This window comes from Hemiscyllium ocellatum, chromosome 5, assembly GCF_020745735.1.
Source record: "Hemiscyllium ocellatum isolate sHemOce1 chromosome 5, sHemOce1.pat.X.cur, whole genome shotgun sequence".
In the NCBI taxonomy this organism is placed as follows: domain Eukaryota; kingdom Metazoa; phylum Chordata; class Chondrichthyes; order Orectolobiformes; family Hemiscylliidae; genus Hemiscyllium; species Hemiscyllium ocellatum.
In genome coordinates, this window is record NC_083405.1 from 123,800,793 (window position 1) to 123,828,326 (window position 27,534).

A 27,534-nucleotide genomic window follows, 5' to 3' on the forward strand; every position below is an offset into this window, starting at 1 on the left:
TATCACTGACACATGGTAGCAGCAGTGTTTGCCCCCAACAAGATGCACTTACTTCTCCTGGCATGGACTCCTGAACGTTTCATTGAATTCATTTTTATCACCTACCTTGATATTAGTATTGAAATGGGGGATAAGCCAAGCCCGGAGTTTGCAGATTGTGTGGGAGTATCTCTTGGATGCCAGTGTTGAGTTGCTAAATCTGATTGAGATATATCTCCTTTAACATGGTGATAGTGCTATGCAGCATGATAGAAGCTACTCTCAGTGTGAAATTAGGATCTTGTATCAACAAGGACTGTGTATTTGTCACTCCTACCTGTATCTGTTGTGTTTGTTTCATTCATTCACAGAGTGTGGACATCGCTGATTGAACAAACATGTACACCCCATCCCTGTTACCATTGAGAAGGTAGTGGTGTGCTGGCTTCTGCCTATGCGCTGTAGATAGATCCACAATGCCATTAGAGTGGGAATTCCAGGATTTTGACCTAGTAACAGTGAAAGTACAGCGACATATTTACACTGTCATTGGCAGATTGATGGGGTTGAGGTCCAGTACTTTCATTCCTTCTTGTTGTTTCCCTCACCACTTGCTGCCGACCTAGTCTGACAGCTAGGCCGGGTGCTGGCAGGTGGGACTAGATTGGGTTGGGATATTACTAGATTGGGTTGGAATGGACGCGTTAGACGAAAGGGTCTGTTTCCATGCTGTACATCTCTATTATTCTATGACCTGACAAGCCTGATAGTCAGCAAGAGGTTATGCTTGACCTACAGTTCCTGCTCTTTGGGGTCTGGGGATTTGGATCAGTTAACAGCAGGAACCTTCCATTTCTAAAGGATCTGTGGCATTGATGCTCCCACTTGTTGTTATAATTCTTGTGCAGAGCGATGGGAACTGCACCAGGTGTTGGAGCAAGCCACGCGATGAACTTTATAAAATAAAGTTATTGTTTAATACTAAATTAAATAATCATATGGAACTGTACAGTTTCAGTAGTACATTAGTGGTGTGACAAAACAAGGGGCAGCAGTGGCTCAGTGGTTAGCACTGCTGCCTCACAGCACCAGGATCCCAGGTTTGATTCCAGCCTCAGGCAACTGTCTGTGTGGAGTTTGCACATTCTCCCGGTGTCTATGGGGATTTCCTCCTACAGGTCCAAAGAGGTGCAGGTCAGGTGAATTGGCCGTGCTAAATTGCCTGTAGTGTCAGATGCACCACTCAAAGGGAAATGGGTTACCCTTCGGAGGGTCAGTGTGGACTTGTTGGGCCAAAGGGCCTGTTTGAACAGTGTAGGGAATCTAATCTAAAGATGTTTCACGGGAAATAGTAAATCTGGCCATATTTTCCTTTCACAGAATTTTCAACAAAGCAGCTGTGCACCAGGTGGCGTACTTGCTACAAGTTTGTACAATTCTACAGCAAATTACTTTGCCAAACCTGGGGCAAGATTTTTAAACTGCAATAGCAACCTAAATGACAAGTGATTCACACAATTCTTAAATGTATCAATTGCAAAAGAGTATGTGACTCCTGCACACATGTGATTGCACCTGGAATTCACAGTACCCCGGTTAGTTCTTGCCAAATACATTGGTCTTAGAAGTGATACACCAAAAACAGACCTGAGCCTTAAAGGGTCAAATTAAAGGATGGCAATAGGTTCCACGCCGTCTATATTTGGTTGAATTTAGAATCTTTTGGGATGATATAATTGAGCTATCTGAAAAGATGAAGGAACTGGACAAGGTAGTAAAGGGACATTGTTAATCATTGTAAAAATTCCTGATAGCCTTTAATAACTGGTAGAATGGTATATCAAAATTTCACAATTTAACATGATTATCATATCAAATAACTTAAAATCATAGTTAACTGAACATGATCTTGGTCAGCAACTTGTAGGCAACAGAATGAGAATGCCCCTTTTTCATATTTAGCGCAACCAAAAAAAGTCATGCTTCACAGGTGCGTTGTACAGGAACGTTGAATTTTCCCCAAATCAATGGGAAGTGAATCTTGGTTCCTGAAGAATGAAGTAAAGAAGCAGTTTCCACACAAAAATGATAAAGGAAGCTTTTTTCTCCACCACCACCGAACAAATAAACACTTTGGAGGCTGGTTAATTGAACATGTTGAAATGAAGACTGATGAATTTGGGGTGACACAGCGGCTCAGTGGTCAGCATCAGTGACACCAGTTCAGTTCCACCCCTGGGCAACCGTCTGTGTGGAGTTTGCCCATTTTCCCCGTGTCTGTAACTTTCCTCCAGGTGCTTCAGGTTCCCTCTACAGCCCAAAGATGTGCCAGGCTGAACTGAGGTGAGGTCTGCAGATCCTGGAGATCAGAGTTGAGAGTGTGTTGCTGGAAAAGCACAGCATGTCAGGCAGCATCTGAGTCGACGTTTCTGATGAAGGTCTCCGGCCTGAAACATCGATTTTCCTGCTCCTCGGATGCTGCCTGACCGGCTGTGCTTTTCCACTCTGAAAATTGACCATAGTGTCCAGAGGTATGCAGGCTAAGTGGACTATTCATGGGAAATGCAGGATTGTAGGGATAGGGTAGAGGATTGGGTCTGGGCAGGATGCTCTTCGGAGGGTCGATGTGAGCTTGAATGGCCTGTTTCCACGCTGTAGGGACTCTGTGGAATTGAGGCACAGGTCAGCTATGATGTCATTGAACGGTGGAGTAGGTTTGAGGCGTGGAAAGATCTGTCTCCATCTGTGCTCCAGTTTTAAAACCCTTAACTCTGACTACATGGTCACATCGTTGGCTCCTGGCTTGTCTGGGAAAACCATCATTTTGACTCAGTCAGCAGCCAGCTACTGTAACCTGTTGAATGATGATAATAAAAGGAAAGAACAGCAGATTCTGGAAATCTGAAATAAAATCAGAATGCGTTGGAGAAATTCAGGAGGTCTGGCAGCATCTGTAGAGAGAAAAATGGACTTAACATTTCGAGCCCAGTGACACTTTGTCAGAGAATTATTGACTGATGAAATTATTTTCCCCTCAGTGGGGGTGTGTCAGTGTGGGATGGTGAAGGTATTTGAGCTGCAATGTAATTTCCCACTGCAATGCAATCTTTTGCAGAGAGAAGTGATGGCTGGGGGGGGGTAGTTGGTTTTCAAGAAGGTGGGAGAGTTGATTTATGACTGGCCTGAGTTCACCTCATGTTGATGCTAAATGTACCGAAGATAATCCTTGGTCCGTTTGGTTGCAATTGTACAAGAGGCTGAGGGAGAAATTCTCCAGGAAATTGCTCACCCCTTATTGGACTTGCATCTTTTTTCTGTTTCTGCAAACCCTGTGTGATTTCTTGGGGAGGGCAGACAGGCGTGAGGTGCAGGTGGGATGGAGTCCTAATTCTCCAGGGTCTTGAGGGTGAGGCAGGGAGCATAGAAGGAACAGTCCTTTGGGCTCACACCTCACTCAAAATACAGCAGCTCTGACTCTGCTCTTTCGGAACCATGTTAACTCAGTTTGTACTCTGGTCACCGAAATGGGGCAGAAACCATTTGAGTCAGAGCACAGTGTGCTGCTGACTGAACCATCGCTGGCACTGATGTTACTGGATCACTCATTCACTAGATAAAACAAAGTATCGGGCTGCATCATAAAATGTACTTCCCACCTCTTGACAATTAATCATAGCCTGCACATGGTATTTAATCTCCGTGCTGTCTAGTGGAAAACCCTCCAGGCTAAAGTTCATTTACGGTCAGTGATTGAGATGAGCTGGCTACGTGCAGTGACCTCCAATTCCCTTGACCCCTCAGGAACACAATTTGAAAATGCCTTTCTAGTGACTGATGACTCTAACTACTCGAAAAGAGGTGGACATGGGTCAATTTGTCAGAGCTCAGTGTGGACCATTGGATTTTCTGACAAAAAGGAGAGAATGCAATAAGAGTAATTGTGGAAAACACCTCACTTTTGGGATTACACTAAATTGGCTGTTGAAAGGAAGCTTTGAGGCACATGCACAGAGCTGTTCTTGAATATCCAGGTCTGAACAACATTACAGTTAAAGGGGAAGCCTCACTCAGCCCAGTAGGCACAAGTTCTTCAGCATTAAACTCTTCTCATGTTGAATGTTTTATTGCTGTGTTACAGCTGCAAATTAAAAGGTATTATTTAAAGGCTGACTGGATGACAGAGTAGATTCAACATCAAATGTTTGCTCAGTGATTTGAAAAAGCAAACACTTGCATTTCTGTAGCACTTTTCTTATCTAGGTTTTGAAAAAGTTTTACTAATTGCACTTCATTACATTCCAGGCTTTCCCACTGTGTAGCTGATGCTGATGGGAATAATGGTTCTCTGTGTATGAGCCCTATAGTTGGTTGGGGCATTGCTGGTGCTCTGGGGCTATTTGGTCAGGAGTGTTTCGGTACTTTGGCAATCATTATGGTACAATATTTAGTCCTTGCAATGTATTGCGACATCTAGTGGAACTCCAGCAGCATCGAAGATTCCTCTGAAGATCATTTAGTGAAGGCGTTCAGAGGCTGAGAGCACAGATTGACCCTTTAAATTCTTCACAATCATGAGCTTTCAGTTCTAACTCTGAAGAGAACATTACTTATTGTTCAGTAAAAATGGCATTAAAATGAATTGGATAGAGAGGAATAGCAAAACATTAGGAAAAAAATTAGGCAATAAATTCTGAACCTGCCCACAAAGTGCACATCCCATGAATGAAAATAAAATGTGGTTTTTACACAATGGTCAGTGCAACCCCAAGATGTTATAGCCAGTCTAGAAAGTATTGTTTGAAGTGTTGCCACTGACTTTAGGAAGGGGGTAATCAGTTCGCTCAGTTGGCTAGATGACTGGTTTGCAATGCAGAGTGAAGGCAACAGCATGGGTTCAATTCTGCTACCAGCTGAGGTTACCATGAAGGACTCTCCTTCTCAACTTCTCCTCTATTCTGAGGTGTGACGACCCTCTGATTAAACCACCACCAGTTGTCTCTTTCTATTGAGAGAGCAGCCCTATGGTCTGGTAAGACTATGGTGAATTTTCCTAAGGTTGGTGCACAGTAAGCTCACACAAACGATTATGTATTGTTGACTAGTTAATCTGTTTGACATGACTTGCCAGGATATTGGCAAGAGCTCTTTGACATTGCAGCATGGAACCTTTTCATTTACCTCAGTTGAGGCCTCAATTTAATATCACATCTGAAAAATGAAATCTCCAACAGTCTAGCATTCCCTTATTACTGCATTAGAGTATTCTCCTAGAATTTGCTCTTAAGCTTTTTGAATACACACACACACCCACCCTTACACACACAGGTGAGAAGCTGTTTCTTGATATTTTTTAAAAGACGTACTTTGATTTTATAGTTCAGTGAATGGGTGGAGTGGGTAATGTAAAACTAAACCATGTGGACCAGGCTATCCCAGGTTGGATCCCTTGTCTTTGTTGAGTCTGGGTAGGGCCATAATGTATAACTTAGTAACCCCAAAGCTCCTGAGTTGAAGAGTAGTCCCTGGCCTTTATCCCAACAGGAAAATATTGCATTAGTTGGTTTTAGGCAAGGATTTGGCTGCACAATAGAATGGACTGGCACTGTTATTGGAAGGACCATGAGGTAGTTGCGCTTGGGTAACAAACACTGAGTTAGCAGAGGAGAAAGGGGAGTTGATAAGGGAACAAGAAAAGGTAATTTTAACAGTGCCATGTCTATATTTAGTAACTTTAATGATTGCTGACTTGCCTCAAGAGAGAGAGTCGGGGGGGCAATTATCTCAGATGTAGATCCAGTGGTAATGATTTGCTACTGTAAAGCCACTGAATATGCACTTATGTCTGAGAATATCATACTGTAGGAATATCATACTGAGACTATCATACTGTAGCAGCCTTGTCTACACCCCAAAATGCCTCCTTCAAACTTTGATCCTGGTCATTGACCTGGTGTGAACAATGGTGGCCCCACAGAGAGGACCCACTGTAGGTATCTTCTTCTCAGGACTGAGGATAGCTTTCTTCCAGTCTGGATGTGTGGGTCCTGAGGTGATTAAGCAGCCCTGGTGGTGGATCCGCACACCCTACCAAAGGTGAGGCAGGTGGGTGGCAGTGGGGTGCTCACACAATACTTCCATCACTCGCACTTAGCCTCTACCTGAACTTGGTGGAGAGGCTCAAGACACTTTCGCATGCTCTCATCTACTTTTATTTGTTCAAGGGCATGTCATTGTCATTATCTAGACCAGCATTTATTGCTCATCTCTGACTACTTAGAAGCAGGTAAGACCTGTGCATCTGGAGTCACCTGTAGCCCAAATTGCATAAGGATGGCAGATTTCCTTCCCTAAAGGTTGTTAGTGAACTAGATGGATTTTTAGAATGACAATCGCTAGTGATTATATGGATGCTGTTACCTTTCTGATTCCCAATTTTCATTGAATTAAGATTTCACTATCTGCCATAGTAGAATTTGAACCATTGTCCCCACAATATTAGAACCTTGGGGTTCTGCATTACTAGCCCAATGCCATTATCACTATGCCACTGTTGGCTGTGGCCAATTTGAGGTTGGAATTTTCTACCTTAATGCTTCTTCCAGGTTAAATTGCAACATGATAATTGGGAAAACATGGACGCTGTGCTCTTTAGATATTTAAGCAGGCAGGAAGTGGCGGCACCTTGTAAAATGCAGTCCATCATTTTCAATCAAATTCCTACTTCCATATCTGATGTCTAAAAAAAGATTTGGTATTCATTTCGATGCTGTTTTTGGAAACGTGCTGCATGTGAATTGGTTGCTGTAGTTCAATGGACTGCATTTTAAAAGCACTGAATTGCCAGCGAAGACAGACTTCCAATCCACAACAAATGAGAGCTGCTTTTGGGGACAGGCAGAAAGGTGGAACTGAAGCCGCAAACAGATCCATCAAGATCTTATTGAATGGCAAGCAGGCGCAAGGGGCTGAATGGCCTCCACGCATTCCTATTCCCTCTGTTCTTTCATACCTAAGTTGGTAATGAATCTCTCTGGAATGGGAAATGTAAGGACCTCATTTGGAATTATTCTTTTTCACTAAAATGCTGTGCAAGTAACTCCAATGTCTCAAGGTGACACGACTCAATTTGTTTAAAAAGTTGGCTGTTCCTGTGGCAAATATATGTGTACTGTATTGAAGTACCTGTGTAAATCTTCATATGTTACAAGACTTCAGAAAGCCGGGAACTTGTACATGAATCATAATAGCTGGCAGCAACTCAATCTATGTTATTCCATTGCGACTTATGGCCTTCTCATAGTGTCAAAAGAAGGAAAGCCACAATGTTGCAAGTGCATTAAACATTTATGCAAATCCTTACAATTTCAGTTCCTCCTCGTTATAGCATTTACAAGGCATCTGGATGGTTACATGAATAGGAAGTGTTCAGAGAGATATGGGCCAATTGCTAGCAAATGGGAATAGATTAATTTAGGATATGTGGTCAGCATGGATGGGTTGGGCTGAAGAGTCTGTTTCCATGCTGTAAATCTCTATGACCCAATGACTCTATACTGCCAAACTAGTTAATTCCTTTTTAAGGAGCTTGCCAACATTAGATATCAATCTAGCTTATTAATAATCAACAAAGACCAATAGAGATGCATTTTTCTCATCAGTCTGATTCAGAAATGTTATTACACACCTCTAGAGCAAGTGGAACTTAGACCTGGGACTCCTGGTCCAGAGGTAGAGGCACTATCCTTGCCTCACCTGACCCCCTGCGATGCCCAATATGGCTACAGCCACATAATCTCTTTCAGTAATGTTAGTTGAGGGAGGATGGTTAGCACTGTTGGCAATTCAGAACAGTGGCATGAAGTTTGGCTTCCACAATCCGACTGAGGTAGACTTGGGGCTGTCTTCCTCATCCTACGTCCACCATACACTGACAGCATACACCATGGTTTGGCAACCATTCAGTAATCAAAGATGCTACCTAAAGAATCATAGATTCCCTTCTGTTTGGAAAGAGGCCATTTAGCCCATCAAGTCTGCACTGACTCTCCAAAGAGCATCCCATCCAGACCCAGCTCCCCTCCCACCCTATCCATTTATTTACCATAGCTAATTCACCTAGCCTGCACATCCCTTGACACTACAGAACAATTTAACATGGCCAATCCACCTAACATGCACATCTTTGGACTGTGGGAGGAAAACCACGCAGACATGGGGAGAATGTGGAAACTCCCCACAGACAGTCACCTGAGGGTGGAATCAGACCTGGGTCCCTGGCACTGTGAGGCAGCAGTGCTAACCACTGAGCCACTGTGCTGAAGAAGAAGGACAATGATTGAATGGGAACTATATATCTGCTCCTCTTTGATGGTTCTGGGAGATCTTTTACACATGTGAAAGCTTTAATAGTTTATTCAAAATGTGGCATCCCTGTGTTGGCACAGAAGTGAACTCAGGCACTCCTTAAATCAGAGCAAGTTGTTTCAGTAACAGGATGGAGAGTAAAATCATGAACAAAGTGGTTGAACATTTGATCCTTTCTCTACTCTGCATTCTTGCATTGCCTGAGTAATGGTCTAAATCATGTATTCATCAAAGGCAGATAATGAGCAAAGAAATGGTTCTGCAAAAGTCCCTTTCATGGAGGGTTAATGACAAGGGGGTAAAGTTTTAAGATAAGGGGCAAAAGATTTATAAGAGATATGAGGAAAATCTTTTTAACCCAGAGGATGGTGGAAGTCTAGAGCTCACTGCCTGTAAGGCTGGTGGAGGCAGGAACTCTGATAACATTTAAGATGTACTTGTGATGTGAAGGCATACAGGGCTATGGGCTAAGTGTTTGAAAAAGTGATTAGAATAGGTAAGTGGTTGCTTTTTGACTAACTCAAATGTGATAGGCCAAAGGACCTCTTCTGTGCTGCAGATTTCTATGCCTCTGTTGAAGAACTAGTACCAGCATAGATATGATGGATAGAAAGCATCCTTCTAGATTGTTATATGTGCAGTTTCATTCCTGATATTGGCAGTGCCATGGAGAGATTTGAGAAAATTTTTTAGTATTTTAGTGTGTAAATTTTGGTGTTGCAATGTGTACAGATTTCTTACTGATAGCAAACAGCAATCTGATAGTTATAGATTTGAGATATCCCAAAACACATTAGAATTGAGTTTGAGCAAATGTCATGTGATTTTTACAGAACTTTCGATCGATGAAGTTCTCAACATTCGTTTTCCCCTCAATAGTTTGAAGCAATAACAGTCCCCTCTTGAACAAAGTATTCACTATAATCAACTTGCACCAGCTCAAATCACATTACACGTGCCAGGAATTCCTGCTGCCTGCCAAGGAGACAGCATTGCACAAGTTGGAATGTTATTGGTTGGAGGGGTGGGTGTGAGGACATGTCATGAGTTACAGAATGGCTAAGTCAGCTGACACAATTGTGCTGCTTGAATCTAGCACTGCTGTGATTCTTGGGCATGCCTTAAAGGTCACTTTCCTCAGCTGCTTAGGGCTTCAGATTGTTAAGTTGTAAGGGCAAGCAACAGCTGTGGACTGATGAAGGCTGCTGTGCTCGGCCTTAAGGTTGGTTAAGCAGGATCCCTGAAGGTCCTTGCAAGGCTATTTGTATCTTGCACCCATTTGAACTGAGGTTTGATTCTATGGCCACTAATTTTTCCCCCACGTAACTTGTCCAGCAAAGCTCAGACACTGAACATTCATACTCAGAAATATCAATCCAGATGATCAGGGCCTACTTAGGGTAAGGAAGTATTATACTGTCTTTCAAAGCCCTTGAGTCTACTGATTTAGGTAGAAATGGTACTAAGTTTGGCACTGTTCAAGGGAAAACTGGGAACCTTGTAGATGTTCTGGCCAAGATCCATCCCTTCTCTGACAGACCAATAAAAGAAGTGGTCCCGAGTGGGCAACCCCTTACCTATGTCCAACCCCCAAGTGCCTTTGATTGTGGTCTGCCCCAGCCCACAGTGACCTAACCAGATTGACCTGTCAGGAAAGTTGCACAGTGACAGACCAGCTTGTGACTAGGTTAAACCCAGCAGAGCTGGACCGAAGCCCTCACGTAGTCCTTAACTGACCATTTCAGGGCCTTGATTGGTGGCAGGGCAGTAGGACCAACCAGAGGCCTTTCCCTCCCAGATCTTAATTCTGGTGGAGGAATTTGGGGAGACTTTAACTAAGTACCTTTCCCTCCTGCCTCCAAACCTGGCATATCTGAGAGGGAGATAGCACCCGCAACCATTCAATGCTCCATTCTATTCAAAAAAAGTTTGATGCTGCAACACCACTGTGGAGATGATGGCCCAGTAGTATTATTGCAAGATTTTATTAATCTGGGAATGTTCTTGGGTCTGGGTTCAAATCCCACCATAGTAGATGATGGAATTTGAATTCAAAGGGAAACTCTGGAATTGAGAGTTGAATAGTAGCTACAACACCAAAGTCTGTTGTTTGGAAAAAGTCCCATCTGGTTCACTAATACCCTTTTAGGGAAAGAAACTGCCATCATTCACACGGATGATCCCTGGAATGGTTGGTCTAACATATGAGGAATGGCTGAGGATCCTGGGATTGTATTCATTGGAGTTTAGAAGATTAAGGGGAGACTTAATAGAAACTTACATGATAATACATAGCTTGGAAAGGGTGGAGGAAATTCGACGTTTCAGGCATAAGCCCTTCATCAGGACTTATTTTGATGATGAAGGGCTTATGCCCGAAACGTCAAATTTCCTGTTCCTTGGATGCTGCCTGACCTGCTGCGCTTTTCCAGCAACACTTTTTCAGCTCTGATCTCCAGCATCTGCAGACCTCACTTTCTCCTTGGAAAGAGTGGACGCTAGGAAATTTTTTCCGCGAGAAGACTAGGTCCCGTGGACACAGTCTTAAAATTAGAGGGGGTCAATTCAGAACAGAAATGCAGAGATATTTCCTCAGCCAGAGAGTGGTGGGCCTGTGGAATTCATTGCCGCGGAGTGCAGTTGAGGCCGGGATGCTAAATGTCTTCAAGGCAGAGATTGATAGATTCTTGTTGTCTCGAGGAATTAAGGGCTACGGGGAGGATGTGGGTAAGTGGAGTTGAAATGCCCATCAGCCATGATTGAATGGCGAAGTGGACTCGATGGGCCGAATGGCCTTACTTCCACTCCTAGGTCTTGTGGTCTTATGGTCTTATCTTTACATGGTCTGGCGTACATGTGACTCCAGATCCACAGTAATGTGGTCGACTCTTATCAATTATGGACAGTCAATAAATGCTGGCTCACCCAGTGACGTTCACATCCCGTGAATAAGTGAAGAAAATGTGTCAGATTTGTACTTCTGGAACAGAGCTCGCGTCCATTGTTTGCAGGTTGCAATGAGACTGTTACCGCCCATTCAAGGCTGACTCTTGTGGGCTGATATTTCCAATGTCTCAACACAATTTTGCATTTACTTATTTTACTGGCATCCAGAGCTGGTGAGTGCAGAATGTAAAAAAACACCGAGTGAGATCTTCAGCCTTGCCCAATACCAAATTGTTAATTACTTTATCTCAGATGTTCCTTTCATGCTCAAACTCAGTGAAACTGTGAGGAAGGGAAAAAGATTATACATTTCAGAATTATCCAATTCTACAGAATCATAATGGAATTCAGTAATGCTTCCTTGGCGCACAGACATGCCTCCTAAAAGCTTTAATAATCATACTCTCTCACTGTTGCATGGCAATAAATATTGAATAAGCTTGTTTTTAACCAGATCCAAAAATTTGTCTTGCTGCCTGATATAAAACAAACACTTGGACCTGGAGGTGAGAGAGAATGGGAAGATCACCAATTATCTGGTACAAACTGACCTTGAGATAGAACATAGAACATAGAAAAATACAGCGCAGTACAGGCCCTTTGGCCCTCGATGTTGCGCCGATCCAAGCCCACCTAACCTACACTAGCCCACTATCCTCCATATGCCTATCCAATGCCCGTTTAAATGCCCAAAAAGAGGGAGAGTCCACCACTGTTGCTGGCAGGGCATTCCATGAACTCATAACTCGCTGAGTAAAGAATCTACTCCTAACATCTGTCCTTTACCTACCACCCCTTAATTTAAAGCTATTCCCCCTCTTAATAGCTGACTCCATACGTGGAAAAAGGTTCTCATGGTCAACCTTATCTAAACCCCTAATCATCTTGTACACCTCTATCAAGTCACCCCTAAACCTTCTTTTCTCCAATGAGAACAGCCCCAAGTGCCTCAGCCTTTCCTCATACGATCTTCCATCCATACCAGGCAACATCCTGGTAAACCTCCTCTGCACCCGTTCCAGTGCCTCCACATCCTTCCTATAGTATGGTGACCAAAACTGCACACAATACTCCAGATGCAGCCGCACCAGAGTCTTGTACAACTATAACATAACCTCAGGACTCCGGAACTCAATTCCTCTACCAATAAAAGCCAGTACACCATATGCCTTCTTCACAGCACTATTTACCTGGGTGGCAACTTTCAGAGATCTGTGTACATGGACACCAAGATCCCTCTGCTCATCCACACTACCAAGTATCGACCATTAGCCCAGTACTCCATCTTCTTGTTACTCTTGCCAAAGTGAATCACTTCACACTTACCTACATTGAACTCCATTTGCCACCTTTCTGCCCACTCTGCAGCTTATCTATATCCTGCTGTAACCTGCCACATCCTTCCTTACTGTCAACAACTCCACCGACTTTCATATCATCCGCAAACTTGCTCACCCAACCTTCTAGCCCCTTCTTCAGGTCATTTATAAAAATGACAAACAGCAATGGTCCCAAAGCAGATCCTTGTGGAACACCGCTAGTAACTGCACTCCAAGATGAATCTTTACCATCAACTACTACCATCTGTCTTCTTCCAGCCAGCCAATTCCTAATCCAAACCTCTAACGCACCCTCAATGCCATACCTCCGTATTTTTTGCAGTACCCTACCATGGGGAACCTTATCAAACGCCTTACTAAAATCCATATACACCACGTCAACCGCTTTACCCTCGTCCACCTCCTTAGTCACCTTCTCAAAGAATTCAATAAGGTTTGTGAGACATGTCCTGCCCTTCACAAAACCATGCTGACTATCCTTGATCACATTATTCCTATCCAGATGTTCATAAATCCTATCCCTTACAATTCTCTCTAAGACTTTGCCCGCAACAGAAGTGAGACTCACCAGCCTATAGTTACTAGGGTTATCCCTACTCCCCTTCTTGAACAATGGAACCACATTTGCTATCCTCCGGTCTTCTGGCACTATTCCTGTAGACAACGAGGACATAAAAATCAAGGCCAATGGCTCTGCAATCTCCTCCCTTGCTTCCCAGAGAATCCTAGGATAAATGCCATCAGGCCCAGGGGACTTATCTATTTTCAGCCTTTCCAGAATTTCCAACACCTCTTCCCTACATACCTCAAAGCCATCCATTCTAATTAATTGTGACTCAGTATTCACATCGGCAACAATGTCCTGTTCCTGAGTAAATACTGACGAAAAGTATTCATTCAGTGTCTCTCCAATCTCTTCAGCCTCCACACACAACTTCCTACTACTATCCTTGACTGGACCTATTCCTACCCTAGTCATCCTTTTATTCCTGACATACCTATAGAAAGCCTTTGGGTTTTCCCTAATTCTACCAACCAAGGACTTTTCATGTCCCCTCCTTGCTGCTCTCAGCTCTCTCTTTAGATCCTTCCTGGCTACTTTATAACTCTCAATCTCCCCAATTGAACCTTCACGCCTCATCTTTACAAAGGTTGCCCTCTTCCCTTTAACAAGAGATTCCAATTCCTTATTAAATCACGGCTCCCTCAAACGACCCTTTCCTCCCTGCCTGACAGGTACATATTTATCATGGACACTCAATAGATGCTCCTTGAACAAGCTCCACATATTGATTGTGCCCTTCCCTTGAAGCCTACTTTTCCAAGCCACGCATCCTAAGTCATGCCCCACCGCATCATAATTTCCCTGCCCCCATCTATAACTCTTGCCCTGCAGTGCACACTTATCCCTCTCCATCACTAGAGTAAAAGTCACCCATCTGTCTGCAATCTTTGGAGTTACTACTTCCCTAAAGCTCTGATCTATGACCTCCTCTGCCTCCCGAATGATCCGAAGTTTGTCCAACTCCAGCTCCAGTTCCCTAACACGGTCTTGGGGGAGCTGGAGATGGGTGCACTTCCTGCAAGTGTAATCAGCAGGGACGACCATGGCATCCCTCACCTCAAACATGTTGCAAGAGGAACATTGTACTGCCTTCACTGCCATCCCTCTAAAAGTAACCTTTAAAAAAAAACTAGGTCTAAGCAATAGAACAAGCAAAATGCAGCACTTACCTGTTTACCACAACGGGTCTTATTAGATTAGAGGAGGAGGGCAGGTGGGAGACACTACCCCTGTAGTGCCTCGGGTTCCTCCCCTGCGCGCCTTTATAGGGAAAACCTACCCAGATTGATTGTGAGAGAGGTTAGCATCAACTCAAATGCCTCATTGAGTGAGTGGTTAATCTGCAGAAAAGGCTCACTCAGGAGAATTTGGATGCAGTTAGTACTGGTTTATTCAAATGCAAATTAATTAGAAAACAACATTTCAAACCAGTACATGAGTAATTTGAGGTGTGACATGGTTAATGTAGCATGCTGAAGAGGAAGAAAGATGACTTTAGACTGTCATTCCTAAAGTTTCCCACTTCGGGGTTTTTCCCACACTTACACTGGGCATGTTATAGACTAATTGTTAGATGAGAAAGCACAGTGATCACACAATTAAGCAGTAATTTCACTATAGTGGAACACATAAGAAGGAAGATAGGAGAAGTGTGTTTGGATATTCAAGTATCCACCTGCCATAGTGAATTGCACAATAGCACTTCCCCACTCAAGTATTGATCATGCCCACATTTCGCAAATCTCTTGGTGATCTCATTGATGGAGTAATGTTAATCATTGGTCATTTGCTGTAGTAGCATTATGTTTTCGCTAATACTGTAATCTTATTTTCTGACAAAAAGAATAACATTAGTTTATAAAGGATACCTTAAAAACTTAAAACGGTCGATAGAAATCTTGTTATGTTTCAGTGACCTGTAGTCAAATACAGTTTGTGAATCAATCCTCAGGGGCATGAATGCCTTTGATATGGCAGGACCTGTTTATAGCAACTATCAGCAAAATTTGTCTGCTTATGGGTGGTAGAAATACACCTATTGTCTGACTACAACTGGGAATCTAGTAAGGCCAGTCTGGATGTGCAAGTTCCTCTCCAAGATTTCCCTTTTCTCATTGGAACCACAGTTCCCCAAGGCTGTTCTATCATCCTATAAGACACAGATCGAGAAAGTGGTGGAATGTTTCCCACTTGCCTGGACGATTGCAGCTCCCAAGAGCAGTCAAACAGCTCGGGAGCACTCAGGACAAAGTAACTCCGTTGATTGGAACACCAACCTTCAATATTTATCTCCTTCACTGATTCTCAGTGTGTACCATCTACAAAATGCACTTTAGCAACTCAGCTAGGCTCCTCCATCTTAAAAACTTGTGACTTGTAACCGTTGAGAGGACAAGGGCTGCAGATGCATGAAATCACCACCACTTGCAAACTCCCCTCCAAGCTGATGGCCATCAAGATTTGGAAACATATGACTGTACCATCACTGTCACTGGGTCAAAATACTGGAACTCACTCCCCAATGGCATTGTGGGTATACCTATGGCACAAAGGCAGTTAGAGATGGGGAGTAAGGATTATCTTGGCCAAAAAAGCACCATGCTGTGAACAAATACTGTTTTCTAAAACAGTTTCCACATATTTGTTTGTTGTTGACTCTGGTGTGCTGATCTATATCTGCAATTTCAGTGATGGAACTTGGAGAAGAGGGATTGTGAGTCATCAGTGCAAGATCTGTTCAATGCAGGTCTCAAAATCCTCACCTTTTGGATAACTTCACTATAATCATTCCCTCTCCCTTCCTCCCACACACACATACACTGTAATCAGCCCCTCTCCCCTCCTCCCAAACACACTGTCATCAGCCCCCTCCCCTTCTCCCACACACACACTGAAATCAGCTCCTCTCTCTTCCTCCCACACACACACTGCAATCAGACAATAGACAATAGGTGCAGGAGTAGGCCATTCTGCCCCTCAAGCCTGTACCACTATTCAATATGATCATGGCTGATCATCCTTAATCAGTATCCCGTTCCTGCCTTATCTCTACAACCCTTGATTCCACAATCCTTGAGAGCTCTATCCAACTCTTTCTTTAATGAATCCAGAGACTGGGCCTCCACTGCCCTCTGGGGCAGAGCATTCCACACAGCCACCACTCTCTGGGTGAAGAAGTTTCTCCTTATCTCTGTTCTAACTGGTCTACCTTGTATTTTTAAGCTGTGTCCTCTGGTTCGGCACTCACCCATCAGCGGAAACATGTTTCCTGCCACCAGAGTGTCCAATCCTTTAATAATCTTATATGTCTCAATCAGATCCCCTCTCAGTCTTCTAAACTCAATGCTATACAAGCCCAGTCGCTACAGTCTTTCAGCGTGAGGTAGTCCTGCCATTCCAGGAATTGACCTCGTGAACCTACACTGCACTCCCTCAATAGCCAGAATGTCTTTCCTCAAATTTGGAGACCAGAACTGCACACAGTACTCCAGGTATGGTCTCACCTGGGCCCTGTACAGCTGCAGAAGAACCTCTTTGCTTCTATACTCAATCCCTCTTGTTATGAAAACCTGCATGCTATTAGCCTTCTTCATTACCTGGTGTACCTGCATGCTTACCTTCATTGACTGGTGTACAAGAACACCCAGATCCCTCTGTACTGCCCCTTTACCTAAATTGATTCCATTTAGGTAGTAATCTGCCTTCCTGTTCTTGCCACCAAAGTGGATAACCATACATTTAACCACATTAAATTACATCTGCCATGCATCTGACCACTCACCTAACTTGTCCAGGTCACCCTGTAATCTCCTAACATCCTCCTCACATTTCACCCTGCCACCCAGCTTAGTATCATCAGCAAATTTGCCAATGTTATTACTAATACCATCTTCTATATCATTAACATATATTGTAAAAAGCTGCGGTCCCAGCACTAATCCCTGCGGTACCCCACTGGTCACTGCCTGCCATTCCGAAATGGAGCCTTTTATCACGACTCTGTGTTTCCTATCAGCCAACCAACTTTCAATCCAAGTCAGTACTTTGCCCCCAATACCATGCGCCCTAATTTTGCTCACTAATCTCCTATGTGAGACTTTATCAAAAGCTTTCTGAAGGTCCAGGTACACTACATCTACTGGATCTCCCTCATCCATCTTCAGAGTTACATCCTCAAAAAATTCCAGAAGATTAGCCAAGCATGATTTCCCCTTCATAAATCCATGCTGACTCTGACCTATCCTGTTACTACTATCCAGATGTGTCATAATTTCATCCTTTATAATAGACTTCAGCATCTTTCCCACCACCGAAGTCAGACTAACTGGTCTATAATTTTCTGCTTTCTCTCTCCCACCTTTCTTAAAAAGTGGTACAACATTAGCCACCCTCCAATCCACAGGAACTGATCCCGAATCTATCGAATGCTGGAAGATAATCGCCAACGCATCCATGATTTCTCAAGCCATCTTCAGTACCTTGGGATGTAGACCATCAGGCCCCAGAGACTTATCAATCTTCAGACCTATCAGTCTCTCCAACACCAATTCCTGGCAAATATAAATTCCCTTAAGTTCAGGTCCTTCAGCCACTGTTACCTCAGGGAGATTGCTTGTGTTTTCCCCAATGAACACAGATCTGAAGTACCAATTCAATTCTTCTGCCATGTCTTTGTTCCCTGTAATATATTCCCCTGTTTCTGTCTTCAAGAGTCTAATTTTAGTCTTAACCTTTTTTTTTGCCTTTCACATACCTAAAAAAACTTTTACTATCCTCCTTTATATTTTTGGCCAGTTTACCTTCGTACCTCATTTTTTCTCTGCGTATTTCCTTCTTAGTAATCCTCTGTTGTTCTTTAAAAGCTTCCCAGTCCTCTGTTTTCCCACTTATCTTTGCTATGTTATACTTTTTCTCTTTTAACTTTATATGTTTCTTAACTTCCCTCATCAGCCACGGCCACCCCTGCCTCCTCCTAGGATCTTTCTTCCTTTTTGGAATGAACTGATCCTGCATCTTTTGCATTATACCCAGAAATATCTGCCTTTGTACCTCCACTGTCATCCCTGCTAAGGTATTGCACCATTGATCTTTGGCCAGCTCCTTCCTCATAGCTCCATGGTTCCCTTTATTCAACAGAAATATTGTCACTACCGATTGTACCCTCTCCTTCTCAAATTGCAGATTGAAGCTTATTGTATTATGGTCACTACTTCCCAATGGCTCCTTAACTTTGAGGTCCCTGATCAATTCTGGTTCGTTGCACAATACCAGATCCAGAATTGCGTTCTCCCTGGTAGGCTCCAGCACCAGCTGTTCTAAGAATCCATCTCAGAGGCACTCCACAAAGTCTCTTTCTTGAGGTCCAATACCATCCTGATTCTCCCAGTCTACCTGCATGTTACAATCCCCCATAACAACTGTAGTAACATCTTTGCGACAGGCCAATTTCAGCTCCTGATTCAACTTACATCTGACATCCAGACTACTGTTTGGGGGCCTGCAGATAACTCCCAAGAGACTCTTTTTACCCTTAGAATTTCTCAGCTCTATCCACACTGACTCTACATTCCCTGATTCTAGGTCCCCCTGCGGAAGGGACTGAATATCTTCCCTTACCAACATGGCCACCCCACCCCCTCTGCCCGTCAATCTGTCCTTACAATAGCACGTGTAGCCTTGAATATTCATTTCCCAGGCCCTGTCCACTTGAAGCCATGTCTCTGTTATCCCCACAATATCGTATCTGCCAATTTCCAAAAGAGCCTCAAGCTCATCCATCTTATTTCTAATGCTTCGTGCATTCATGTATAGTATTTTTAATTTATTACTGCCCTCACCTTTCCCATCAACTCCTATATCACTTAACCTTACAGCATGATCCCTTTTTGAGTTTTCTGCGTCATTGATACCGTTGTCTTTCTTGACTTCCCTTGCTCTAACTTTCCCTTCAATTTCCTTCTTAAACATCCAGTTTGTCCCCTCCCCCTCCGCTATTTGGTTTAAACGTAGCTGTGTTGTAGTAGCAAACCTGCCTGCCAGAATACTGGTCCCTAACCTATTAAGGTGCAAACCGTCTCTCTTGTATAATTTATGCTTACCACAAAACATACCCCAGTGATCCAAGAATTTAAATCCTCGCTTCCTGCACCAGTTCCCCAACCACACGTTCAAGTCCATTATCTCCCTGTTTCTGGCCTCACCAGCCCGAGGAACTGGAAGCAAACCGGAGATAACCACACTGGACATCCTGCTTTTCAGCCTTCTTCCTAGTTCTCCGAAGTCCCACTCTAGTATGTTCCTCCTCTTCTTCCCGACATCATTTGTGCGACATGTACCACCACCTCTGGTTCTTCACCTTCATCCTTGAGGATTTCCTGCACTCTGTCTGTGATGTCTTTAACCCTGGCACCAGGAAGGCAACACACCATCCTTAAGTCCCGCCTGCTGCCACAAAAACCCCGGTCAGTTCCTCTCACTATGGAGTCCCCTATTACCACGGCTCTGTGCGATGTCCGAGTCTTCCGCTTTGCCTCTGCGCCAACTTTTGATTGACAGACCTGGCCGCCTCGCGGACTGGCAGTGTCATCTGTCTCTACTGTTTCCAAAAGATTCAACTTGTTCCTGACAGGTACTTCCCCGGGGTCTTTTGCACCTGTCTCCTCTCTGCCTTCCTCATCGTCCGCTCTCTTCTGGTATGGCCGATGTAATAACCTCGCTGAAGGTCTTGTCCAGAAAGATCTCGTTCTCTCGGATGAGCCTAAGGTCCTCGAGTTCTTTCGTCAGCGCTGCATTATGCTCTGTCAGTAGCTGAACGTGCACACACTTTCCACACTTATACGAGCCAGACACACCAGAGTTGTTGACCTCCCACATCAAGCACATAACACACTGAACCAGCTTGGCAGTCATGTCTTCACCCTCTTCAACTGTGGTGTAATCACTTCACTCAACCTCCTTGTCAAAGACTCCTGAGCTAAAGCCTCACTCTTCAATCCACAGGAACTTCCTTGGACCCTCTTTTTGGGGCAAGTCTGTGGACTTTTAATTTAGGTTAGAGGAGGCCCTCTTAGCCGCCTTCTCTCCAATGAGAACAGACCTAAGTCCTCGTAAGGCTTTCGATTCAAACCAGGCAACATCCTGGTAAGTCTCTTCTGCACCTTTTCCAATGCTTCCTGTAATAGGGCGACCAGAACTTTATATAATATTCCAAGTGAGGTCGCACTAGTGTTTTGTCGAGTTGCAGCATGACGCCACGGCTCCGGAACTCAATCCCTCTCCCAATAAAACCTAACACACCATACGCCTTCATAACAGCACCATCAACCTGAGTAGCAACATTCAGGGATCTATGTACATGGACACCAAGATCCCTCTGCACATCCACACTACCAAGAATCTTTCCATTGACCCAGTATTCTGTCTTCCTGTTATTCTTCCCAAGGTGAATCACCTCACATTTATCTGCATTGAACTCCATTTGCCATTCCATTTGAATGGTGGCAGGCTCAAGGGCTGAATTGTCCAGTCCACCTCCTGGTTCTTACATGGCTTGGTGTTGATCTTTGTTCAGTAGTATTGCTCAGAAATGTCTCATGACATTTTACTCAGTTAAAAGCACAGTGCAAGTGCAAACTGTTAAAGGGAATATTCTTTAAGTTGAAATTCAGCTTCTATAAAAGGAGAAGCCTCCATTTTTATCCGATAAACATCCTCATGATATTTGCAGTAGTAATTGGATTTGAGCACAACATTGGTCATCTTTGCTTCCTGTGAGCAAGCGCATTGCTCGACAGTGGTTGAATCCATTAATTTCCATCTTTATTACATGACAGCCCAGGATTTTAACCTTCAAGCAGGTCTTAGTTGATGGGCTGAAGGGCCATTTTCTGTGCTGTAGACTCTAAGACACTATGACTGTGGGGTTATCACACACATTGCTGTATTATTTAGAATACAGAGCAACCAGTGTCATGTGTACTTTACTTGCATCGCAGGCAATAGGCATTTACGTTACGAGGCTTCAGCAGTTGACTTACTGCCGTCTAGCAAAAGGCATTTGCTTCCAATGACTGGGAGCTTTAATCAAAATAGATGTGATGTCATTCTATTGGGAGAAGTCAGGCCTGGCCAATCATTGCTTGGGGTTTTCGACACAGTGTGGTCTCCTTTTTCAGTCTAACCGACCCAAGCTATTTTAAAGCCACATTATGCACAGCTGCACTTGACAATTAGCTGCAGGAGTCTCGTAGCTACATTTCTTCATTCAGTGTACTCAAGTGAAGCTAAGGATCCTGGAGCTATCGAATAGAATAGTCAACTTGTTGTCTTGAACTTTGTGTGCATAAAGGGGAACACTATTTTTAGCTGGGGAAGGAAAGAGCTTTGCTGATTTTTTTTCTTTGGTTACTGTGTGTAGGTGTGTGTCTGTGTGTATATAGGTGTGTGTGTGTGTGTGTGTTCTGAGGACCAGCTGCATTGATTTGCTTCCTGACCCAGCACTGAATACTGCTTGTCCAGTGTAGCCTCTTACTCACCCAACACTTGGCATGAGTGACTGCCACTGCTGCTGTGCCCGTTACTGCTCATGAAGCGTTTTGGCAGCCTTAGAGGGAGTAAGAAACGAAAGGACCAGGAGGAAAAATCAGAGAGACGCCAATCAGAACCTCATGGCCTCTTAGGTAAGGAAGTGATGGTTATGGGTCGTATTTAGGAGCTTGTATCATTTCAAAATAACTCATGTTTTGTGTCTGTAATTCTACCAATTTACTGACTGACGAAGTTTGGTCTGCCCCTGCTCCCCACCAGACCCAACCTTTTGATATCATGAGAATGTTAATGTAATACATTATCTAGCTGAACTGGTTGTTTATTTCATTAATATTTATGGGAGCTTGCTGGGCAGTTGATGACTGTGTTCCATGCATTGCAACAGTGATTGCAAGTCAAGAAGCACCTTATTAATTTAAGTCTAAAAGGCTCTAGAAGTGCTCATCTGTGCCAGATTGGTATTTTCAATAAAATAAATGCTTTCATGGTAAGCAATTTGCCGCAGATTGGTGAATGGCATTGGAGAATGAAACAAACTGAATCCTGGGCTTTCTTTGTGACAGAGAAACCTTGACACACTCCCCACCCCACACCCCCTCGAATCGATACATTGTTTTACATTTAATGTACCAGATGAGGCATTAACTGCAGGAACCAAGTAAAATCAGAGGGTGCTGAGCTTCCTTGTTCTTGAGTGTTCCCAGGGATCAGTCAACTGGTCACTTTGGGGTAGGATACAGTGGTACAGTGAGCACGGAGCAAGTTACCTACCTGTTGTTTCCATTGTTCAACATTTTAGTGAGTGGGGAAGAGATGAAAGGGCGTACTCCTGAATAGATTAGATTAGATTACTTATAGTGTGGAAACAGGCCCTTCGGCCCAACAAGTCCACACCGACCCGCCAAAGCACAACCACCCATACCCCTACATTTACCCCTTACCTAACACTACGGGCAATTTAGCATGGCCAATTCACCTGACCCGCACATCTTTGGACTGTGGGAGGAAACCGGAGCACCCGGAGGAGATCCACGCAGACACGGGGAGAACGTGCAAACTCCACACAGTCAGTCGCCTGAGTCAGGAATTGAACCCGGGTCTCAGGCGCTGTGAGGCAGCAGTGCTAACCACTGTGCCACCGTGTCGCCCATCATACTCTAGCAACAACTACAAATCTGACTTTCTTATTAAAGTAATTATTATGCTCCATTTCTTCACGGGCAAGTCAAAACACAATAGGAAATTACAGCTAGTGTGTTTAACAGGTCTAGAGTGCAAATCTTTAAAAAAATTCACACTTCTGCAGCCGCAATCTTACTTTCGAAACAGCCCGAAGCACTTCACAGTCAGTTATGTCGTTTTTGAAGTATCATGATGTGTGATAGAGAAAGTGCAACAGCCAATTCTGAGCACAGCAAGCTCTTGTAAACAGCAATGTGATAATGACATTTCATCTGTTCAAGTAATGTTGGATGAAGGATAAGTATCTGCCACTATGCCGGGCAGAGCTCTCCTGCTCCTCATTAGAATCATGGCACAAGATCTTTTATATTCATTCTTATGTTTTGTTCATAAGAGAAGTAGTTATGCGGTTTCCCTTTTCAATCAGCTTCTCTATTCACCCCTTTTTCTGCTTGTCATTTCAATGAATGTTTAACTGTTTAAGTGCTGTGACTGTAAAAGACACACAGAGACAGGTTTTATTTTATTTATAGAAACAAAGGATATAGCGTTTATTGTCTTAATTTCCAATAGATTTAAAGTCTTTCAACTCACATTGCATGCACCCAAGAGTCTTATAAGTAAGTTACATACATATCCCTAGATTTTGATCTCTCTACCATTGACGGCATGTCTTCAGCTGCTTCGGCCATAAGCTTTGGAATTCCCTCTCTGAAGTGAAACATGCAGGTTCAACAAACAGGGAAGCAAATCATTTGTTAGTTATATTACAAAAGTATAATATTCAAGAACTCTGACCACAGTTATAGAATCCCTACAGTGTGGAAACAGGCCATTTGGCCCAACATGTCCACTCCAACCCTTCAAAGAGTTACCCACCCTGACCTGTTCCCCTAACTAATGCTCTACATTTCCCCTGACTAATGCACCTAACCTACATATCCCTGAACACTATGAGTAATTTAGCATGGCCAACTCACCTAGTTGCACATCCTGAGGAAACCCACACAGACAGAATGTGCAAACTCCACACAGTTACCCAAGGCTGGAATCGAACCCACGTCCCGCGAGGCAGCAGTGCTAATCACTGAGCCACTATGCTGCTGTTATAAAGGTCATTAGTATGGGTGCACATGTTGTGTGCCTCCTTAACATGGAGACATGGAGGGAAGGTTAAACTATTTCAGAGTATCCACATGAAAGCGAATCATATACAGATCTTGCAAGTTGATGTATTTGATGGTTTTGGGCATTGATTGGTGACTTTTCCAGGTTTATGCGCAGAGACAATTTAAATTCATGAGGTCTTTGCCTCTGAGGTTGGCAGCTGTTTGGTTTCTATTGAGGATGCTGTTGGCAGTTTATAGCTGGTCACATATATGCAAGGTCACGGAACAGCTGGAGAGGAAGAGAGAGCAGGAATTCTCTTTTTGCCACTGCCCCTTGCCGACTTCTTATGAGAAATAATTCCTAAGTAACAGAAAGGGTTAGCTTTCTCCCACACGGCCTATTTTCACAATCTAGACACTTACTAAAAATGGTCACAACAAGCTAGGACACACTCATTCCAAGTGTTTGTGTTAATTGCTTCTTGCCGTGAGTTGTCTGAAAAATTTAAAATGGAGATTCTCTTGACACATAGACATAGTGAGGACGTTTCCTTATGTGGGGTAATGTAGAATGAGAATTCTTCATTTTAGGATAAAGATCTGAGAAGAAATCACTTCTCTCAGAGAGTCATGAACCTGTGGAATTCACTGCCTCAGAGTGCAGTGGATGCTGGGACATTGAGTAAATTTAAAGAAAAAATACAGACGTTTAATTATTATTGGGTTGATGGGTTATAGAGAAGCAGCAGGAGAGTGGTATTGAGGCCAAGATGAGATCAGCCATGATCATATTAAATAGCAGAGCAGGCTCGAGGGACTGTGTTGCCTAGTTCTTGTTCCTTTATTCTCAGAAAGGGCCATTGTTCAAAGCGATGAGGTTAATTAATTGATCAGTGCCCAGTTCACACGATTGGCCATTCACATTCATTGCAGCTGATTGTTTTTATGGTCAAGCTCAAGATAGAATATTTCCTTTCATAGAATCAGAGAATCATGCAGTGCTTTCTGACAGTCTTCTAATTTGCAAACTGGAGTTGTGTAAAAACTTATTCTGTGGTTGTCCAATCAATAAATTAAGTCCTTTTTGATTGAAGCATGGTTTTAAAACACTATGGAGTCTCTGTTTCACATCTCATTCGAAAGATTGTTTTGCTGAAATTAAAACTAGCTACTAATTTCAGCTCCGTACATTCACTGAACTTTAACCAGCTGCCTACATTCACTGAACTAAACCCAGCTCCTTACATTCACTGAACTTTAACCAGTTCCCTACATTCACTAAACTAAACCCAGCTCCTTACATTCACTGAACTTTAACCAGTTCCCTACATTCACTAAACTAAACCCAGCTCCCTACATTCACTGAATTAAACCCAGTTCCCTACATTCACTGAACTAAACCCAGTCCCCGACATCCACTGAACTAAACCCAGTTCCCTACATTCACTGAACTAAACCCAGTCCCCTACATCCACTGAACTAAACCCAGCTCCCTACTTTCACTGAACTAAACCCAGTTCCCTACATTCACTGAACTAAACCCAGCTCCCTACATCCACTGAACTAAACCCAGCTCCCTACATTCACTGAACTAAACCCAGTTCTTTACATCCACTGAACTAAACCCAGTTCCCTACTTCCACTGAACTAAACCCAGCTCCCTACATTCACTGAACTAAACCTAGTTCCCTACATTCACTGAACTAAACCCAGTACTTTACATTCACTGAACTAAACCCAGTTCCCTACTTCCACTGAACTAAACCCAGTTCTTTACATTCACTGAACTAAACTCAGCTCCCTACATCCACTGAACTAAACCCAGCTCCCTACATTCACTGAACTAAACCCAGTTCTTTACATCCACTGAACTAAACCCAGCTCCCTACATCCACTGAACTAAACCCAGTGCCCTACATTCACTGAACTAAACCCAGTTCCCTACATTCACTGAACTAAACCCAGTTCCCTACATTCACTGAACTAAACCCACCTCCCTACATCCACTGATCTAAACCCAGTTCCCTACATTCACTGAACTAAACCCACCTCCCTACATCCACTGAACTAAACCCAGTTCACTACATTCACTGAACTAAACCCACCTCCCTACATCCACTGAACTAAACCCAGTTCACTACATTCACTGAACTAAACCCAGCTCCCTACATTCACTGAACTTGACCCAGTTCCCTACATTCACTGAACTAAACCCACCTCCCTACATTCACTGAACGTTAACCAGGTCCCTGTATTCACTGAACTAAACCTAGCTCCCTGCATTCACTGAACTAAGCCCAGCTCCTTACATTCACTGAATTAAGCTGAAAATATATTGCTGGAAAAGCGCAGCAGGTCAGGCAGCATGCAAGGAGCAGGAGAATCGACGAATCGATTCCCCCTCCCACTCCACTAAGGACATGCAGGTCCTTGGACTCCTCCATCGCCAGACCATAGCAACACGACGGCTGGAGGAAGAGCGCCTCATCTTCCGCCGAGGAACCCTCCAACCACAAGGGATGAATGCGGATTTCTCCAGTTTCCTCATTTCCCCTGCCCCCACCTTGTCTCAGTCCCAACCCTCGATCTCAGCACCGCCCTCCTAACCTGCAATCTTCTTCCTGACCTCTCCGCCCCCACCCCCACTCCGGCCTATCACCCTCACCTTGATCTCCTTCCACCTATCACATTTCCAATGCCCCTCCCCCAAGTCCCTCCTACCTAGCCTGCTTGGCACACTCTCCTCATTCCTGAAGAAGGTCTCATGCCTGAAACGTCGATTCTCCTGCTCCTTGGATGCTGCCTGACCTGCTACACTTTTCCAGCAACACATTTTCAGCTCTGATCTCCAGCATCTGCAGTCCTCACTTTTTCCAATTAAGTAGAGACCATACATCCCAGATCGGGTGAAATTGACAAGCTGTTTATTGCAAGCGATATCGATGAAAGAGAAATTGACTAGGCTGACACAGAACTGACCGTCTGTACAGATAGATCAAGGGTTCTCTTGGATGGAGCCAGGTTTTATAGGAATCTTGTACAATAAGGTTAATTAAAATGGGGAAAGATACAGTGTATATAGAAATAGAGTAATCTAGTTATGATGAAGTTATCTGATGAATGCCCTGATTCTTGATTCAGTGCAACATTCTGACAGTATAAATGGGTCAGGAGATTCAAGTCTTCTTTGCAGTAAGGTGTTTCCATTGTCTTGTCCTGGGAGCAGGTGACCTGTTCTTTGTGTGGCTTTGGTATTGCTGTGTTATGAGACTGCCCTCAGGACTTTGGGACAGCTGTGGTTGATCTAGTATTGTTAGTGTGTTTTGGGAACTGTACTCCCTTGTCTGTAAGTGCTGCCTGGTTTTACTTGTCAGCCTGCTTGGTTCCCTGCTGAAGCATGCTGAGTGTTTTTTGGTATAGTTTGGCCAAGTTTGCTTTCCTATGTTCTGTGTGGGCCTATTATGGTAGGCAGGGTGGCAGATCTTTTCTCACAGCCTTAATT

General features: G+C 43.7%; 1 protein-coding gene across 4 annotated transcripts in view; it reads left to right on the top strand.

The window, feature by feature from the left end:
* prkag2a (protein kinase, AMP-activated, gamma 2 non-catalytic subunit a) overlaps positions 1–27,534 on the top strand; it is a 441,401-nt gene that overhangs the window by 249,624 nt on the left and 164,243 nt on the right. Inside the window, exon 1 of one of the 4 annotated variants that reach the window (XM_060825157.1) lies at positions 21,654–21,872. The exons of the other annotated variants lie outside the window; for them this stretch is intronic. Coding sequence (XP_060681140.1) covers positions 21,779–21,872 — 94 coding nt within the window. The 5' untranslated portion in view covers positions 21,654–21,778. Of the gene's footprint in view, positions 1–21,653; positions 21,873–27,534 lie in introns of those variants that run through there. 4 annotated transcript variants of the gene reach the window in all.